This window comes from Strongylocentrotus purpuratus, unplaced genomic scaffold, assembly GCF_000002235.5.
Source record: "Strongylocentrotus purpuratus isolate Spur 01 unplaced genomic scaffold, Spur_5.0 spur5_scaffold_14, whole genome shotgun sequence".
NCBI lineage: Eukaryota > Metazoa > Echinodermata > Echinoidea > Camarodonta > Strongylocentrotidae > Strongylocentrotus > Strongylocentrotus purpuratus.
Window position 1 is genome coordinate 32,216,336 of NW_022145599.1, and position 21,525 is coordinate 32,237,860.

The 21,525-nt window shown below is 36.4% G+C and overlaps 1 protein-coding gene across 1 annotated transcript; it reads left to right on the plus strand.

The window, feature by feature from the left end:
• Window positions 1-19,177: 19,177 nt before the first annotated feature.
• Window positions 19,178-19,949, plus strand: LOC115923848 (GTP-binding protein Di-Ras2-like). Its single transcript, XM_030985230.1, has one exon. The coding sequence runs from the start codon at window positions 19,233-19,235 to the stop codon at window positions 19,947-19,949; it is 717 nt and encodes a 238-aa protein (XP_030841090.1). The 5' UTR covers window positions 19,178-19,232.
• Window positions 19,950-21,525: the final 1,576 nt, after the last annotated feature.

Here is a 21,525-nt window from a genome sequence, read left to right on the forward strand (position 1 = left end):
AACATGGGATTTGAACTGTAAGGTATAAAAGATGCAGCCTTGGGGGACTCACGCCAGTGTGAGGTGGATTATATTAACAGGGGTTACTGTGACCGATTTTCTTTTTCGAGTTGTAGATGACCAAAATGAAACACATATAATCTTCGTGTCAATACGCCGTATATCAAAGAAAACAAAATCCCGTAATAGGTTTGCACATTTAAAAAAAAAAATTTTCTTTCAAGAATGTCACACGGCAATACTAAGTAGTAGTAGTAGTTTCATTGAAATAAAAAACAATCGCGGCTCGAAAACCGAATTACAGGTTTTGCACAAGAGAAAAAGTGAACATCAAATTACAGGAAACAAAATAGGTAATAACATGTAATAATTTAAAGCAATGAGATCATGATGTCAAAGATTAAGTAAAGATTAAGTAGCAATTGCTACGGAAATGTTCACGAAATCTTCTCGAGGTTTTTCTTCCATTCGATATTGTTTTCTTCATATCCGGTCATAATCAATATCATATTCTACCATCCCATGGTTTTGCTTCATTGCTAACCATTATGGTCAAATACATTCCTTCTACTAAGAGTCGCTCCAATTAAACTGCCCTATTTCCCCCTTTTGTAATGGCATTTAGTTTGTTTCCTTCCATCCGGTCATCATCTATACTTCTTTCTTTTGTTTTTGTCCACCCTCTCCCCCTCCCCCTTCCTCGCTGTCAGTCTGATACTATTCCCTTGGGTTATATTGATTCGTCGTCACGATACAATCGTCATATTTCTGTGTCTTCGCATCCGTTCTCTTTACATCTCCCTCGGGAATGCCGTGAGCGCGAATTCATGTTTTATTGACTTTCTTTGTGAGGCGTCAATTGCGTCTTATTTATCTTCCGGGGCTGACTGGATTCATGCCAAAAATGTTTGAACATAAGTGAATTCCAGAATTTTAAGTTGCATACACCATTCGGGAAAAGAATTTTTTTTTTTTTTTTTTTTTGTGTGTGTGTTTCGCCATTTGTGACTTATATTTCAGTCAAGTTGGGCTAAGACGTAAAATATATATTATCGGATAATGGGTTTTTGTTTGGCACAAAAGATACATAGAAAAGACTTTATTTTATCTATCTAACAGTCTCCGTCTGTCAACCAATTTGTCTTTTTGCCCTTTTACCTCTTAAATTAACTTTCAATGCTATCCTTAACCTATACCTTGCAGTAGTTTTTTTCTTTCTTGGTAAATAGCATTATATTATTATACTCTTTGTTCTACGTGGTCAAGAGATGATGATCGGTTTAATTAATTTTTGCTTAATTAATAGTGACAAGAATATTTTATCTTTAAACAAAATGTAATTTATTTAATTAACGGGGGCGCCTTTCTAATTTAGTCTCCCATTTTTCACAATTAAATGACTAAGTATATTCTATATTTTGTTGATATTCAAGTTAAAAATATATATTTTTACTTATAATATACACTCTACTTGGCAACTTAAATAAAGCACGTGTAATCATTCTCCTTATTTGATATTTACCAATATGCGAACATCTATACTTGACTTGTATCCTATCCACTCTCACATAAATGCATTAAAGCTACATAATAACTTTCCAACTGATAGCTTGTTCTGACTGACGAAACGTCGTATAAAGAAACTGATTTCTGAAGAGGTCATTTGACATAACAGCTGGTCAATCACCTCGCCCAAATATACAATTGTCGTGTTGGAAACGACGTTCTGATTAGAGCGAGTCCCCGATTCTATATCAAATTTTCGTTTTAAGACTTTTCTTTTTATGACGTCTTTTTATACGACGTTCAATCTAAAATTAATTACTTATCATATAGCTATTCATTTATTGGTATAGCTTGCAGTCTGAACGCGGTGTGAATCTTCTACGGTCATGATATCAGTCAAATCTCTCATAGGAGACCCCCCCCCCCCCTTATTGATGTAGAGAAACCTAGAAGAAAGAAGTAAATAATGCGGTATTATCCTGCTCGCCTTCTGCCAAACATTTGCCCTAGAGTGGGATCGATGTTTTCCCGTTCGATTTTGTTTTTGTAGTCTGATCAGTATTCTCATATTCCATGAACACCTTCTTTTACTTGCTCCAACACTTCGTCTTATCCATTATAATGATAAGATACCTCTCCTCACCGACCAATACTAGAAATGTATATATTTTGTTGATGCATGGTGGCTTCTACAATGACAGGACAGAAAGGCGAAACGAAGAAAGCAAGAGAGAGAGAGAGAGAGAGAGAGAGAGAGAGAGAGAGAGAGAGAGTGGGAGTGAGAGAGAGATAGAGAGAGAGAGAGAGAGGGAGATAGAGAGGGAGAAAAGAGAAGAGAGAGAGAGAGAGGGGGGGGGGAGAGAAAGGGAGAACAAAAGAGAGAGAGAGAGAGAGAGACAGAGAAAGATAAGACGGGAAATGGGAGTTATGAGGACGAGTGATAGAAAGGTGAAGAAAAAGGAAACGAAAGAAAAGGAGTGTACTGTATACAACCAATCCCATTAGCGATAATGTTACGTTATCTAACACTGGCTTGAGCTTGTGCTTTGTCCATCTTCCGGTGAACTTCCAAGGTAGGATGACGAAGAACTTGATACCAGGAAGATTGAACAGGCATGCAGATGAGGGCTAGATTTACATTGCTTTAAAGGAAACTGCAAATGGCAACATGTTTCTAAACCTCTATTGGTAATATTCTTGCATCTTACTTCATATTTTGTCAGCCCATTTTTATATGAGATGTTTTCTGCTTATAATGAATATAATAATTGTATTATTTATAAAAAAATGATAATACAAATACACATAATACAATTTTGTGTAATCCAAGGGGCCCCATCAGCATCAATGCTGGTCTTTCTGAAGGCCTTGCAATTATTATTGTCGCAGCAATTGCCAGGTACTCATTTACACGTGGGTGGAGAGTGACAAATGTGGGTTAATGTATTGCCAAAAGACGTTAGTGCCTGGCTAGGATTCGATCCCTCAAACCTTAGATTGAGAGTCAAGTGAATGAAACACTAAACCGCGACACCTCCACTTTATTAATATTGATAGTCCAGTACATCGATATAATATAGTCTGTGAAGGTGTCATTGTAGACACTCCCTAGTATAGAAGGCTCGGAACAATATACGCCAAATTACTTTTAACTTGCAATTCGGAGGAATCTATCCCCCAATGCCTAACTCTCTTCTCATTGTTTAGTTTTACAGTTACTTGTCCTTTTGTTATGGGCTTTCCCAGGATAAACGTTTGCTTTCCAGGTTTTTTCCTTCTGTTTTTATATCATTTATTTGTTATTCTGTTATACTATTCGTGCATTGCTTAATATATTGCCAATAATAAGGAAATTGAACGATAATTTTAATCGAAACCATTTCTTCATCCGTTACTTCGACGAGCAGAAGTCAATGCATTTTTTCTATCAACATGATGAACGTGTGCAAAGTTAAGGTCATTCTTCTCTACTGATGTAATGCAACAGGATTCACATGCAGATCTGAAAACTGCTTTTAGAATATAAGACCAAAACATTCTCTCTCAATGTACAATAATTGGCATCCCACATAGATCGAAGATGCTTTTCCTTCCCGAAATGTACACCCATGTTTCTGTCTGTCTGTCTGTCTCTCTCTCTCCGTATCTCTTTCTCTCTCTCTCTCTTTCCCTTCTCTCTCTCTCTCTCTCTCTTTTCATATTCTCTTTTAACCTCGTCCCATCATGTACTTAAATGTTGTTACGTTCCGTTGGGACGACCAACTTTGGGAGAAAATATAGAATACAATCATGACATTTAGACCCTTAATAATTAAAATGTTAGCTATTTAAAAGGCTAAGTAGTTGGAATGACATCTGGGGGGTGTTTCACAAATATCCTAAGTCGAACTTAACTCTAAGTTGGACTTAAAAATTATGGAGAGCCACTTGAAGCCTTAAAATAAAATATATTCAAAAGCGAACATTGAAGTATTTTAGGCTTTTTATAAATTCCACATCAAGAACATGAAATCTCCTCGATAATATAATATATGAATGATTTGAATCAACATCTTATGCCTTTTAAAACAACTTTAACAAAATATTTGCATAGATGCTAACAGCTTTCCATAATTGTTAAGTCCAACTTAGAGATAAGTTCAACATAGGTTCTTTGTGAAACACCCCCTGGAGGTGTTTTGATGTAGTGAATTCTTTACTTGCCTCTCAATCCAAGGGTTGATAGTTCGAATTCCAGCCCTGTCGCTCATCCACATTTTACACTCTCCATCCAGGAGTTAAAAGGTATCTGGTAATTGATTGGGTAATTACAAGGCCGTCAGGAGGAACAGCTAATGCCGATGGGCCTTCCCTGGGTGAATCAAAAATTATTATGATATTAATGTTATTATACAGTGCTTTGAACAAATTCATCTAATACTCTATTCACATCTCAAGGAGATATTCCTAAATCCATCCATCTCCTTTTTTTCAATTGACCTTGATGAGTTCATGAGTTGTGGTGTCATGCGTGCGAATGTCTGTTTGGTTCGTAACAATGATGAGGTAACCTGCAAGAACATACTCTAATTTGACATTCTAATACAATTCTTAGAGCCTTGAGCAGAGCCTAGCTCTGTCAGTCTTCTGGCTGTATCCGGAGCAGATGAAGTTACATAGCCCATGCAGTATGACGTCATCATAGTCTCACTGTCCAGACTCTGCAACGCCTAAGGGCTTGCGCTGCAATATAATGATGGGATGGGCTTACACATAAAGTGTATCACATATCTAGATATCCGACATTTGTATTCAGGATTGGGAATGGCTTACACATATCTAGATATCCGACATTTGTATTCAGGTACGGCAGACCTAGAACGTCATCCTTGACAACAGCACGTCACCAGTGTTGTGTGTTAATATGCATAACCTGCATCAGTCTATGCAGAATATCATTATTAGCATGCTCATTTCACTGAAACTCAATTCTCATAAGTTTTAATGTACTTTGTCACCTAAATATCATCTTGAAAACAGCATGGCATCAAGATTGTACAATTAGCTTGCGTCGTCGGATACTTCGTTGACTTTCTCTCAAATATTTATCGAATTCTGCATCCCATTCCTTTAATTCACTTTCGAGTGGAGTGCATTTGGTGGTCAATGAATCGTGTAAGGGTCAAGGCGATCCAATCGTGGCGCTAGAGGTCATCTTGTCATGTTGATCTGGTCATCTCCTTACCGGGCGAAGTACACTCTGCTAGTAAACATTATGCGTGTTAACACTTTAGTTGCTTTCTTCGCATCTGTGCACGGCCGCCCATTTGCCACAAGTGCAATTTTGCATAAAAACGATAGGCACCAGTATTGCTTTGTTCAATACAATGGCTTTGCATATTACTAAAACAATACCGGTCTTGGTTAGCTCCGTGAAAACCCTTTTAACACTGGTAAAGATTAATCTTGCACTATGGAAAGAGTTAAATAATGTTGAAATATTATGGAATATCCTTCCTATTCCATTATAAACGCAGTGCGGCATGTAAAGAGTTAAACAAGGCAATGTTGTACTAATAAGTAGTGTTTCCTTTAATTATTTATATTAAATTTGTATAAACACCGACTATCTGCAGCAAAAAATATCGTTATATTCGGTGATAGCCATTGCATTTAAACTGAATATTACACAATGTTAAGGTCCAATGGACATTATGGTAGGGGGGGGGGGGGGGACAACACACTTTCCCTCTTTCTCACTCTATTTATCTGTCTCTGTCTTTCTCTTAACTTTTCTTGCCCTCCCTTCCTGTCTTTCTTTGTTTTTTTTTCTCTCCATAGGCTATATCTTTCTATCCCCTCTCAGCGTCTACTCCTTCCCCCCTCTCTCTCTCCTTCACTGCGTCTTCTCCCCTCTCTTCTACTTTAGCGATTAATATTTTATGTTCGCACTATCTTTCCCTCTTTACTTTGTCCTTAATAAGTCCTGATGAATTTGTTTTGGTGTTCGTGCTGTAGTAATTAGGCCAAGTAATCATGCTTGATCTTTTACTTATCATCAGCATCAATCCATATGTTCCCCTAGATCCCTACATTCATATGCCATCGAAAACCAATCATAATTTTGTCACTGTTAATCTCTTAAATTTAGGTTTTTCTAATGTATATTTTTAATTTTTTTTTCATTTACTCCCAGAAGAGGACATCGCATCAGAAAGCGTGGGATTTCATTTTGGCATCAGCTAATATCTTCAAAGTTATTAATAAATTCTAAAGAAGCGAAGATCATCTTGTGTGGGTCGAGCTTGAAATAAATTGTTTTGTGTCTTTTCTCCCGTGACATAATTATAATAAAATAGGGAGAGATGGACTGATTTTGTTGCTTGATCTTTCTGAGTAAGGTTTTGCGACAGACCACAATATAAACATGATAAAGGAGATAACTATGGACAGGATTCTTCCTGTGGCTTTAATTTTTGTCTCTAGATACCACAAATCTATGAAGTCTATATTTCTTAAAAAAAGAATTTGCTTTACCTTTCCTCGAGATTGGCAACGCAGTTGAGCTTTACTCTCTACGCCCTGGTTTGCATTGCGGGGGGGGGGGGGGGTGACCAAACACACTTATTTTGAGGGGGATTTGAATCTTTTAAATCGAACACAGAGCAACATTCCATTTCGAGCGACAAGCAATTAAAGCGAGAGTAAATTTTTTCTTTGACATCTCGTCACTATTGGCAGTTTCAATTTTGTTCTGGTTATCGTAAATCTGTTAGGAGGGAAAATTGTCCCCCCCTTCTTTTTGCATCCCTCCATCAGATACGATAACCGGCCTACACTTTGAGAAAAGTTTATACAATGTTTTAATTGTTACTGCCGTTATACATGCATATGTCATGGACAAAGATGAGTCATTCTAGAGGCTATTTAACAAGTATTTGGGCGGATGGTTAGCTGGTTACATCAAATAATTTATAATTTGTCACTATTAGGATGAGAACAAAAGTGAAGGAAAGAAAACTAGAGAAATAAGGGAGAAAGGCAGAAGAAGGATAAAGATAATATGAAAATCTAAGTCCTACTGGACAATGAACCAAAGAAACAAAGGGACTACATGTAAATGAGAAGTACGCAATTAGTAAAACAAACAAACAAACTAAATCCGGTCAAAGGAGTTTTAATGAGATATCAGGGTTTAATTAAGAGGCATGCAGACAGTAGTGAAAAAAGTTATTATGGCGTTCATTCGTGCTGAAACTAATCTGGTGATGATATACGTTAGGGACCAACACCCCATTTCTCTCTTCTCCTTTTGGTATCTCTTCCAGCAAGGCCACTTGATCAAAGAGGGCCGTCTATAATTAATGCATGTTGTCCTCACGGCTAGATATCCTAGTCATTATGCTTGGTATATTGCTTTCCTCCGGGCAGTTTTAGTTTGTCCTGCGTGCGCGCCTCGAGGACAGTGCGAGAAAGATTACATTAAATGTTAATGTCAAAACAAAATCACTCACCAACAAAACAATAACACAAATCAAAACACATAACAAAAATAGAATATTACAATAAATGTATTATTATGATAGATATGACAAATAATAACTCGAGAAATCATAGTTTACTCGGTTTATTATCTGACTACGTTATTCCTCTCGTACTGGGATATACAAATAAACAAGAAAAATAAAGAAATGAATTACAAAATCTATTGACTATATAATACATCACAAAATGTCTTTTTGGTTAATGCTCGTTGTAGTGTTCGTCTGTGCACTTGCGGTCGGGGAAGCATATCCAACATGAAGAAGTAAATATTCATTGCTCCTCAAAACTTATATTTTCCGAAGATGTTTATCAAGAGCTTTGACGTGTATGCAACTTTAAGATAAGACTTTTTAGAAACCATGGAAATGTTATCTGTAAACTAGCCAAAAAATATCATAACAATTTTTTTAATTTCAAAGAAATATCTTCCTCACAATATAATTCAGGGCATAAGTCGTTACATATCTACTAATTCATGAAGGTTATAGAGCAAACCAACCTACCTTTTAACAAGCGTTGTATTTTCAAGATGTGTAGCATTTTCTGTCATAATTCGACTGACGTCCATTTGTTTAGAATGTTGATATCATGCTGTTCGATTTTTTTAATATTCTTTGGAAGACGAAACGTTGAAGGGCAAAGTTCTATTTGCCGTGGACTTTCGTTCTGCAATTACAATCTATAATTCCCCTAGGGTATACCACAGTTGACCTGCAAGTCATTTATACATGCAATTTCACTCTGTCATTGCACAAATTGAGCATCAATTATCATGAAATTTGCTCCTATTTACACTCTAATGACATGGGAGAATTAGAGCAGATCATTTGTAATAAAAATGCAATTTCTTATTTTGTAATTCAAGCAATTACTGCACAGCTACATGTAAAATAAAACATGCTGTAGGGGCAGGGGCGGATCGTGCGTCATCAGAAGAGAGAAAGTGAGATGATTTTTCTTTTCTGTTCGTATGATGTCTTTTTAAATGTGTGTTAGTTTGCTTGCTGCTCCTTTTTGTTTTGTCTGTTTTGTTTTGCTAAAACGTTAATGCCCTCCCATTATCACTCAGCGCGTGTGCATGTTGGGTGTGTGTGTGTGTTTGAAGAGGGGCGTTACAGAGAAAAAGAAGAATAATGCCTCTGTTATATTACCTCTGCATATCATATTTATTTCTTCTATCCAAATAATTTTTTTGTTTAAACCTGGCCCTGGTGACCACACCCATTCTCGGTGAAAATGATGTAGTTTAGCATGTTATCCATGAGGGCATATTGATTTTGGGAGTTATTGTTTAGCTGCATTGTCAGTGTGGAAAAACGATTTGAGGAAATCTTGCCATACTTATATTACTTGTATGTACAGTTTTTCTTCTTAATAGCACAGACACCTTAAGGTATTAATCAAGTTTGCCAGGGTATCTCTTGTAATGTACATAAAGATGCCCATTGTGTCATTTTGAGCGAGACCCATTCAATAAATATATCAATAATAATAGTATTGACATTAATGATACTAATAAGTAATACTAATGACAAAACAAGTTGGTTCTTTTATAGCGCTCATGTCTGTCTGACTTGACACTCCTGGCGCTCCACAATGCTTACCCTGGCATGACTGACCCTAGCGTGGCTGCCATTATCGCGCTATAGCTCTCCAAGGAATTAGTTCCTGCCAGACACCCATCCATTCACCTCACCTAGGCCAAGTGCGGAAATATAGATTAATGTCTTCCCAAAGTACTTAGCGCCGCAGCGAGACTCGAACCGCGAACCTTGCGATTCACAGTCCGGTTGCGTATCCATGAGACCACGACGCCACCTTACAGAGTTGAAGTAATATTCCCTTGAATTTTTGAAGCACTATTTCAAATAGTTAGCGTACTAAATATCTTCTTTTTTTTGGGGGGGGGGGGTAAGCAGATCGGTTAATGCTGGTAGAATGGAAGCACTTAGGCATGGTTGCACTTTTAATATCGGTAACAATTCTGTAGATGGTGATCATTAGCTAATCGATGTATAACCTACGGCGGTGAGAAGTGTACCTACTTTCATATTCCCGCAGTAGATTCAAATCATTCATGTGTGTACGCGTCAGCTGTATCATATCTTTGACAAACAAGCGAGGGTTCAGTGACACAAAGACGTAACTCCATAATTTACCAAAATGTTTAGAAAATGTTGGATTTCCAGGAAACACAAACAATTATTGAACTCCACCCAACACCTATTGAAGTCAATGGCTAGTGAAACATAGACTTAACTCCTTAAGGTCCAAGTGCTCAGTGACAACCACTTTTGCTATAAATAGCCAAAATTAAGTTGCGTCTTTGTGTTACTGATCCCTCGCAAGAAAGAAATGGAGAGGGGAAAGGGAGGGGAGGGTGGGAGGGAGGGAGAGAAAGGGAGGGAGAGAAGGGGAGAGAGAGCGAGAGAGAGAGAGAGAGAGAGAGAAAGACTGATGTTATGTACTTTCTTACTGCAGTTTTTATGTTGTTTCATTTCTGTTTCTACTTTATATAAGAAGAAAACCCAAAGTATATTATATCAGAATCACCTTTATCCACCTTCACTTTAAACTAAATTGGACCTCAACACTCTAAGGACCAACACCTGACCGAAATTCTAAGTAGGTTAATAACTCCCTGCGAGCGACCGCTCCTGGGCAAGACCCGGAAACTGTTATCATCTAAGTAAATTATTCATGGCTATCTTCACGCCCAATTGTTACTATTTTCCCCCCTACAGTGAGGTAATCGATCTTACTGTCGAGACAATGTGATTAGATTGGTGACTCACAATTGCAAATGGATTAATCGACTTCGCAGTCATCAATTAAATATTAGTAGAAAAAGATCAATTATGGATAAGAGGAAAATATGAATTTGTGGTTTTCATAAGACCGCTCATTGGTTTTATGCTGTATAGATATGATGATATTTGCTTGTTTGGTTCCTGAGTAACCAAGTCTGATTCGCGCGTAATGTTGCAATTAGTGTAACCCGGATGTGAACTTATCATCTTCATCGAAAAAAGGTACTAAATGCCAGGTTTATGACGCATATAACACCTAACCATTTAGCGATAAAACGCTTTCTAAATTATATAAGCATCTTATTAGCCCCCCCCCCCCCCCCACAAAACAAAAGAAATAGGTCGAGAAAAAAAGTTTCACCGTTTATTTCTAATCATTCTTTGGTTTAGATTACATTGGATGATTCGGAGGCATTTCTTAACTTCAGTATTTGATATTTTAAAATATATTTTGACGTACTGGTCAAACATTAGACTGTTTACTTTAATCGTGTATACATATGACCATGAACTCCTGCGAAGGCTGTTAGCCAAGAAAATGTGAAACAGAAGAAGAACTGGTGTTTTATCTGAATTATCTCGCACTTTGCCTCAAGCTAATGTACTGCATCATTTCATGTAACAGACCCAAACCAGCCGAGTAGAGTGTCAGTATTAGTATCACCACTTTCTCACCAAATATTTCCGTGCGGCGGAATGAAGTGTTACTGCCTTGGGTATGATTTCACGAAGAAACGCGAATTAGTCGCTATAAAGTTACGTCGACTGCCCTCCAAACGCGTTGACTGACAACTAAATTGAGAAAATAGCCACATGCCGAAGGTTGCATGTCTAACATTACAACATGGCTTACATAGCCAGCCCATGATATGTCAAATTTAGATGTGCGACCATTTACCCAGGCCCCCACCCCCTACCCCGATCCGAAGAAGCCAGCTTCCGTTAAACAAACGACCGTGAATACAGGCGAAAAAAGCAATCAAATAGTCTTATTCATTGAGTCAATGCACTAATCTTGTCACATAGCTCTCTTATATTAGCTGTTTTTTGATGTGAAGCTGACTATTCTACATATTTAATGAACGCATGATTATTATAGAAGAATTCTTTAAGAGAATCGTATCCAATAAGCAAGCACTAAAGACGTTTAATTTACCCAGAAATACATCAATTATAACGAAAAATATTGCCTGAGACAACCAAAACCGTGATGTACAAATTATATATGATCGTATGAAGAAAATTTTAAAGATTAATCAAAAAGTGACTTCACATCTAATGAAGACAGAAATTAACGAGTTATCATTAGAATATTTCCTTTCTCCATCCCAAAATGCGAAAATCATGGCAGTTTGGTCAACATTTTGAGCCTTTGTAAAATTGCACCTTGCAAGAGTACTCCCCAGGGAGTAGAACATGTGAGTACATTGTGTGCGGGCAAGCCTGAATCCGATAACGCGAATAATATATCTGTAAAATGCTTAGAGAAGTCGTCGATGCTATACAAACCATGATCATCATCCCCATCTTCTTCATCCTCATCATTGTTATTATTTTTGTTATTGTCTATTGTTATTATTATTGTTCTTCTTCTGATTATTGTTATTATTATTGTCATTATTATTAATATTATTATCATTATTATTAATATCATTATCATTATTATTAACTCATAGCCTGCCATAAGGCTGCATGCACGCTATCGTTATAGTGCTTTGTACATGCGAGAGAGCTATCGCTTGAGTGCCACGTGCGTGTAATGCAGCATTCGTAATAGCAGTTGTTGTTCATGCTCATTGGACTGTGCTGTGTATTTTGCACTCGCTATTCATAGAACCATCGTGTTAATCAGATTATCTCCAAAACAACCTGGCCCGGGGAGATTTGGGGCTTGGCACAATGGGGATTAGTCCTGTGGCATGATAAGAGTTAATATTATTAACATTATTGGTATTATTACAATTGTTATTACCATTGTCATTGATGATGTTATCATTAATACTATATTTTTTCAAATACCTTTATCATAATATTATTGTTTCTTCCTTGTTTTATATCTAATGAAGATCATGTCCGCTCCATAATGTCTGCGTATGACCAAACCAGTCTCTCTTATCTAAAATTAAAACGAAGTAGATAAACAAACAAAAAACGCTCCGAATTAGAAAAGAAAGAGGAACATAGAAAGGAAAACCTCAATTTTCTTCCCGACGGAAAACGAAATCGTTTGATCAGAAAAATGTATGGTTTGATGAAAGTAACCACAGGCTTCCAAGAATTGTAGTCATCAACGTGATTACTTTGTCATCCGAGATACTGTAATACAGAAGGCATGCAATCGACTAGTACCTCCAATGTATACCAAAGTCTTATCCCTCAATTACGTTAATAAAGATTAAATAACTTCTGGCATTATCGGCTCTCGCTAGTTGCGAATAACATGGATCAATGCATGGGGGGGGGGGGGGGGGGGGAGATGCGGAGGGAGAGGGTGGAAAGGGTAGTAATACTAGTAATAATAGAAGTAGTATTATTATTATCACAATTATAATGATATATCCTGCATCAAAAATGTAATGTTTTTTAATTGATTGAGAGATCTTCACGGGACCAGAAATATTTCAACCTTTTTAAGGTTGCTCTGAAAAAGAACTATATGGGAGTACAACTTGGGATACTGTTTTGGAGTGGAAATTTGTTTCAATAATTTTGTTAGACATTTTGCATTTTATTACAATTTTAAAATTTAAATTTCTTAAATTTTAACACAAAAATGTAATTTCTTTGATTTATCAAATTACATTTGTTGGCATCAACATAATGAATCAAATTAAAATAATCTTGTATCATCACCTTGAAACGAATTTACTTTATCATTGATGGATATCAAAAGTAACAAAGTCCTAATATTAATCCTTGTGTGACACCATATTTGATCAAACTATATTCAGTTTATTGCTAACGATTTCCTAAATAACTTTCAAACCACATCAGGGGTAACCCCAGAATACCATAATAACACAGTTTAGATAATAGGCAATTATATACATTTTTCTAATAATTTAGAAAGATATGGCAACATTTGTCAATAAATGAGAATCATCCTCTTGATAGGCAGGAACAAACTTTGCAATTTGACACATAAATAACAATCTGATAAATCTGATAAATAATTTATCAATTAGAATTGTATTCAGAGTGTCAAATATGTATACACTTCTTGTATGCAATGACTTACATACTGATATAGCTTCATGTTCTGTTATATGGTGAAGGAATAATCTATCTGAAACATAATTAGTCAATTATTTATTAAAATTATTTCCTGAATCCGTTTGAGGCACTGAAGCCTGTTAAGAAAAAATAGATATATGTATTAATTTCTCCACAGGTTTCTAAATATATATTTGATGTTAAGTATTTGTGTCGGTTGATACTTTTTTAATATTTGTTTTACTAACTTCAAATATTTTTTTATTTCGTTTTTGGGGTAATATATTCATTTCTCTGAATAGCTTGCTTTAATATTTGCAATGAGATGCTCTTGTATAGCTACATTACAATTAAAAACTGTAATAATAAAGGTTTGTAAGGATTAAAATCAATTGGTCCCTCCTGATTATTACTTTTATGTCGAGGTAAAAAGTTCACCTGATATATAGCGAAGGGAGAAAGATAGAAGCCTGATATATTGGAATCAACAGACCAAACTCTATGGTTTATAAAAATAGCCGTAATAGATTAAAAACCCTCTCCGTGATTCGTTTATTTTAGCTCAGGTTTGTTTACCTCTCCTGGGTATGCTGGCAAATACTTCGGCAAAACTCAAGTCGTCCATGCTTCCTGGTCGTAAGTTTATCCCTCTAGAGTTCAGGCCAACGTCCTTTCTTGATATTTGCTTGATTTCCAAGAGCCTTTTAACTAAACGGACAACAAACAGACACATAACAACCATCATGGCTAATAAGACAATCTTGGTATGTTTCGGTATGGTGTATTGAATACATTTGGTTTCGTAACTTTTTGCTACAAATGTGCCTCCAGATGTTACACTGTATGTTGCTTAGTTTTAATATTCATCGTCAAAATATTATCATTTCCGTCATTTTACATGCATCAGTTAACGCATTTTCTTACAATGCAATTAATTTTGTCTGTTCTATGTGACAACAAGTTGCCTTTGCATCATGTTTCTAATTCATGATGGATTACACCCAAAAGTATCCTTGGAAATCTGGGGGAACGTGGAGTAAATGAAAATGGAAGATTATAAACCAAACAAATTATCAGATGATATCACAAACACGATTAAAGATAAACTTGAGTTCTGGTAAAAAAGAAAGAAAATGAATTTTCACAGGATCAAACGAAAGTTTGAAGTTCAAGATTACAAATAAATGTCATTGGTCAAACAACTTTTGTAGGAAATAAATACATGCTGAGTAATGAGCATAGAAAAGATAAAGAAATCAAGGTAAGTAGGCCTGACACCATTTGTGTAGTCCCATATACATCTTTCTGTGTACAGTGCTCGTTACTTTACCAAGACTGGGCCAAATTTATCATGATTTTGATGACTCTAGAACCTTGCAGTTTACACCAATACTTACATGCTACATGATCAACTTTTTCTGATCCATTCCACACCTTTTCTTTCACAATGCAATCGCATGACCAGAACTCAAACTTTATCTTTAAAGGAAAATCTAACCTTAAAAGACAGCTACTCTAAATGAAAGCAGACAAATCATGGAATCAGATTGGCAAAAGTCAAATCGAAATCGGACAAACAATTCGAATGTTATGATCTTGTTAAATGTGTAATCACTGTCCACACGGGCACTTCAAACTGGTTGAACTGGTCTTATGTCACTGTGACGTGTGTCGGAGAAGTTTCAATTTGTTCCAACGCACAAAATGACTAAAGTATCATTAAATTATGGGTTATTCATTGTGGTCTTTTATTTTAGAGATCCTATAATGATGTAGTATCCATCGTATATTCTAAGTAGTTCTCCAAGGGCGAAGGCATTTAGGATGAAAAAAGACATTAATGATTTCTATTTGTATACACGACCAACGGGAGAAGGGTCCGAGGCTACGTCACAGTTCACTGAGCAAAAATGAACAATAAAATAGAAATGCAAAATGAAAATGAAATGGCTTCTGCTTGTTTTTCTAGCTAGAGCGCTTGTCTGAACTAAATAGATTTAAGGAGCTGTATTCTTAGCAGTAAGCCCATGTGATACCCTATAATCTCTTCTGCTTCAGGAGATTAAGAATAATATCGGCCAATATTTTTGTTGTTGCAGTGTATATTTGTATTTTATCAGTATGTACATAACCGTTTTCCCTCTCTTTTGATCTGCCCCCCCCCTTCACCCCCAATCTCTTTCTCCCCCCCTCTCTCTCTCTCTCTCTCTCTCTCTCTCTCTCCTGTTCACAAACTGTATGTTTACGTATATATGCAGAAGCACTTGGTGTGTCATCAGTAACTCTACTGTTTTGTTATTCTTTAATATATGATATATGTTTTCTTGTGTTCACTTTGTATTTTTATTGTATATGCACGGCCTCATTGTAAAACAGCTTAACAGCTGAACTGGGCTTTTAGTACCGTGATTGAATAAATAAATCAAATCAAATCAAATCTCTCTGAATCTTTTCATCTTTTTCTTTTTTAACGCAAATTTGTAAATTGTAATTCTTATATAAGATTAGTCGTAGAAAGTATACATGTACACGCTCTTCATAATAATGTAGATTAAAGTGTGATATCTCTTGAAATGTAAATTTGTCTTTTCCAACAAAGTACTCAGTAATATTCGCTAAGCTTGTACCAAGTTTATTCAATATGTTTCGGCTGTATTGCCGCATCCCAAGTAATATTCTTAAGTTGTAGGGCTTTGAAAAAGTTTTCAGATAAATAGTCCAAAGAATATGATCGTAGCATCGGACATGAGAAACGAAAGTAAGTGTTTTTATTTTGTAATAGATTTGTTACGTTTTAGATATAAAAGTTGACTATTTGTTCTCAATTTTATTTATTCCAATGCCAATCTATATGCTGATCAAAATGATATAACCAAATTATGATACGAGCAAATGAAAAGAAAATCAGAAGACACAAAAAATGGTTGTTTACCTAATTCAATTATTATTTTAGTAATTATATTTGCACTTGTAATTATATTCTAGAATAAATTTGTCAACACCATGCACTATTAAAAGCACGTAGAGTTTCGATGAGTATAGAACGCTGCATACTTATTATTATCATTATCATTAATTAAATAGTAATAACGAGGAGTGTTGATGTAAGTTGTGAAGGAAAAACAACATTAGAAATAATATTATCATAAAAAAGCTCTTTCTTTAAACATGGTAGCATTGTTAAACCATGACAAGTAGTCGAGACAAATAATATATATATTTACATATACTCTTTTCACAGTTTATTACTTTGAAAGGTTTGTTATGCATCTCATTAAATTTAGATGAAATCTTAATCATAAAAGTGCTTAGTATAATATTTCGTTACCTGTAAACATTTTGTAAGAGATCTAAAAACAACACACTCACGAAAAAGGTCGTCTAAACCTTGAAAGGCAGCTTCAAGATCACCTGTCTCCTTTGTTCTTGTTCTTGTTCTTGTGCTTTTTTCTCTTTTTATTCTTTCCCCATTCTTTTTCTTCTTCCTCTTCTTTTACTTTATCTTCTTTTTCTTCTTTCCTTCTCCTTCTTCTTCATCTTTGTTTTCATTTTCTTTTTCTCTTTCCTTTTCCCCTCCTTTCTTCTTCTTCTTCTTCTTCTTCTTCTTCTTCTTCGTCTTCTTCTTCTTCTTCTCCTTTTTTCTCTTTTATTTATCTTTCCTTTCCCCTGCTTCTTCTTTTTCTTTCTTCCTTCTCCATCTTATTTTTCTTGTTCTTCTTCTTTTTAATTATCATTATAATTATCATCATTTTCATCTGTAATATTTGTTGTTATTATCATTATTATCATTATTATTATTATTATTATTATCACTGTTGTTGTTAATATTTTAATTATTACTATTATCATGACGTTTAGTAGTCTGTAATAAAAGAATATGTTATTCATGTTTTCCAAGCGCAAACAATTTTTTTTTTTTATTAAGAGCGTGACCAATACAAAATACCCTAGATGTTCAAGATGTCATGTGTGGAATTGTGATTATCATTCAAGATTCAACATAAACGAATCTAAACCCCTTCTATTCCCTTTTCTAATAATCGCTTCCATCCTACTTGATCTATTGTGTCCTTCAGCTCACACCTACAATCCTCTCAATTTCACGACGCAAGCCGCTTTCCAATCCCTTGCTAATTCCTTAAATCAACGCCGAGATCAGAAACCGTCTTTGTGATATGACGCCCTCTTCGACTAGTTTATTCGCATGTTGGCTGCGTGTTTGTTGTTTGTGTGTTGGTGAGTGCGTAAGACATTAATTTGATCGACATGCATCCGTCTCTCTTATTCCCATCGGAGTGCGCCGAGTGTGCGCAACTGACGCAACTCGTCTGTCTTCATTCGAGTCGAAGGCTTTCCTCAGTTATGCGCCACTTGGGTGTCTAACCCCGATATTGAATCGTCGCTCGCTTGCTCACAAGCGGCCCACTCGCCACATCCATTTTTCCTCGACCGGATACTTTGGAATTAATCGCTTTGCGGAGGACGATGCAATTTGTCTTACTTGTTTTTTGTAAAGTTCTGTACAAATGCCATATCGTATTCACGGTACACTGATAAACAGCACTTGAGGATCCCCTTGGTATTTCATTAGCTTTCGAGGAGATAACTTTCTGCCATAAATTGACTTGTTTCCAATAAAATAACTTGCAGCCAAGGAGAACGAGGCTGTTCATCGTCATCTGAATGAGCGGGTGATTTCGACGATAGAGAATCGCGGAATATTGTGCAGTGTTTTGGAACATGTGAGGCCCACGGCTACCTTTATATATCTTTCTTCGAAATGTCGATGAACAGTTAGCTTGTGGCTTATTTATCTGGGAATTACTGGAGACAGAGGGCGAAAAACAACGAACGAGACAAGGCGAAGGTTTCAAACAACAAATGAGAGGTTGGCTGGGACAAAGACTGAAAGTTTTTTCGCATCAAAAAGAAGAAAGTTTTGAGGAACAGTGATAGCAAAAATTGATCCCATCTTGACCAAAGTTATATGATTAGTAATCTTGACGTCAACTGTTCGCCGCTTGATTCTAGCTTCAACGAATATTGTTTTCTCAACTCTCTTTTCTGCCACTACGTCTGTCTCACACTTCATGCACCAACAACCCCGCTTTAAAACGTATCCAGTATTCATAAGAATGTACCCTTATAGGGTGATGAATATTATGTGAACGCCTTGGTCAGGGATTACCTGCCAGTATATTCATAGTTTACACGCCTCCGGAATCACGTTTCCTTTTTAGCTCTGAAAATGTGCGTCATTGCTAGAGGGTAATGTATTCGATTTTGAAATAGCACAAACATATCCATCACCTACGGTCTACCCTGTATGTGGATAAAGACACACTAAATTTAAATGCAAATAAGTGTGGTTGACGATGAACAAGAAATGTCTACGTTCGATTGATTTTTAATAGGATTGCGACGAAAATAACCCACCTCATCAACCGTGAAAATCGCATAGCACTGGGTCGATAGAACTTAAGAGGTTAATATCTATTCTAGATTGCATTTCAACTTTGGATTTGTGAGTCAATGTGCAGCGTCTTTGAATGATTTGAGTATATGTTCTAACCATGGATTAGCACATGCATGATTCTACATACACTTTACTAATAATTTTGAAGTTCATTCGACCGTGGAATTTTGAATCCGTTTTTCTTGCGCTCCCAAAATCGAACCATGTCGGATTCGGAGGAGCACTACCGTTTAGTGGTCATGGGATCTGGAAAGGTAGGTAAAACCGCAATAATTCAACAATTCATCAATAATAAATTCGAGGAGAAGTATAAAGAAACCGTGGAAGATCTACATTGTCGAGAATATCATATTAACGGACATAGTATTAAAGTAGATATTCTAGACACTTCTGGGACATTGCAATTCCCAGCTATGAGGAGATTGTCCATATCAACAGCGCACGCTTTTGTTTTGGTCTATTCTATTGACGATTCTGCGTCGTTTGATAACGTTAAACAAATATACAACCAGATCCAGGAACAGAGAACAAACTTCGGTGATATACCTATCGTGGTCGTAGGAAATAAAACCGATCTCGAGCTCCAACGTCGGGTGGACATCGACGACGCCCGCGTGACTCTAGCGCAAAATAACTGGAACTGCGCGCACCTTGAAGCGTCGGCAAAGGAGAATTCTCTAATACTGGACATATTTCAGAAGCTTCTACAGATGGCGAAGATTCCCATTGCTAGGGAGTTGAGCCCCGTGTTGAAACGGAGAATGAGTGAGTACGGTTACAAGTCAAGGCAGCGGGGAGAGAGGAGAAGTTTCAGGGAAAGCGACAAGGATTTGTCAAGAAGTCGGAGCTTGATTCGGAGATCAGCGAGACCTAAAATGAAAGCAACGGACCCTAACAAAAATGACTGTGTTATCTGCTAGCTGTGCGGTCATAAAGAGAAAAGTCGGATTGTATCTATATTTGTATTGATTATGCGCTGTGTCCTGGACTGTGAATGTATAAGATGGATGGGTGTGTGATCTGACGAGTGGTATGTTAGGCTTCATCGAGTGTTGCATTTTTCCATGACTGCAAAGATGAGCTCTGCCTCATTTTGATTGTGAAAATCTTGTTGTTTTTAATGTGTAAGGAAAATGCATTTTCAGTTCTTCCACCATTTGCTGCAAGATGAGGAATGGAAGCTAATGATAATGATTATTCACTTTAGAACTTCTGTGTATAATGCATCTCATAATAATAATAATAATTATAATAATCAATATAATGATGTTAATAGTTATTTATTTTTTACCGAGGGTAGCCTCATCAGTAGTATTACTGTTCTCCCTGAGGACCCTGCAATCATATCATTAACTTAATAACTTCATTTGGAATGACAGAAGAAGTCTACTATAAAGCAGACAACACGTGATATAATGGTAATGGAACATTTGGCACAGGCTAGTTAATGACCTATTATTTAGAAATTTTCGAAGAAAACTAGCCTCATTATCCTCTCACCTTTCTCCAGTGTCCGTCTGGTCAATTTTTCAGGTAATTATCATCGGGAATTATATGGGGGTTTAGGCATTGGGTTGAAGGGCGAACGAGATGTGAAACCCCACAATGTGCGAGAAGCGTAGTAATGATATCAATTAAACTTGCATACTCACTGGACCCCTGCCTATAATGAGAGAAAACTAGAGAGACAAGACGAATTTACCATAACTGCAATTGATTTAAGCCTTCAGGGATTTCTCACTGTGGGGACTGGGAACCATGGCAAAAATGCCACACGGGGGGGAGTATATTAACCGATGCGGTATATAAAAAGGATTACAACCCTTTTTATACTGCTTTAAACTTTAAACCTTACAATTAAAAAATAAATGAATAAATCTGTTAAGAATGAAAGTAGTTTCACCCGAAGATGATTTCTGTCTACAGGGCTGAGTAGGTTAAACCACCCCCATGCGGATTTAAGGAAGCGTGCGCTGCGCAAGAAGCATCGTTAAGAATCCGTGCAAATTAAATTAGTTCCTTCTCTGCACGGATAAGGTGTACAAGCCATGAAGGGGTAAATACACTCTTGGCTCGAGATATGATGTTCATGCCTCCGGCGTTTGTTCTGATTTCGATGAGAAACAACCATGGTAGCCAAATTGTGTTTTGTATTTCCACACGGATCTATGATATGTCGATTTTGTAGCATCTGTTGTTGCCGTTATGATAAATGTAAAGAACGAAATACATGCTGTATGTGTATTTTACCATTAGCATATGGATATGCCCGCGGGACTCGCTAAAACATGTATGGTTTACTTACCAAAGGAAAGCTTAATGTTTGTATAATTATTAACAAACGCTGCTTCGTATACTTTGGGGTAGAGTCGTAGAAGCGTTTTTTTAATTTTTTTTATCTTGATAAGAATATTGACTAAGGTATGGAATTTAATATCAAATCAATCGTTGCTTAAAGTAAACTGAATGTTTGTTCAAGGCAAACGATACGATGTT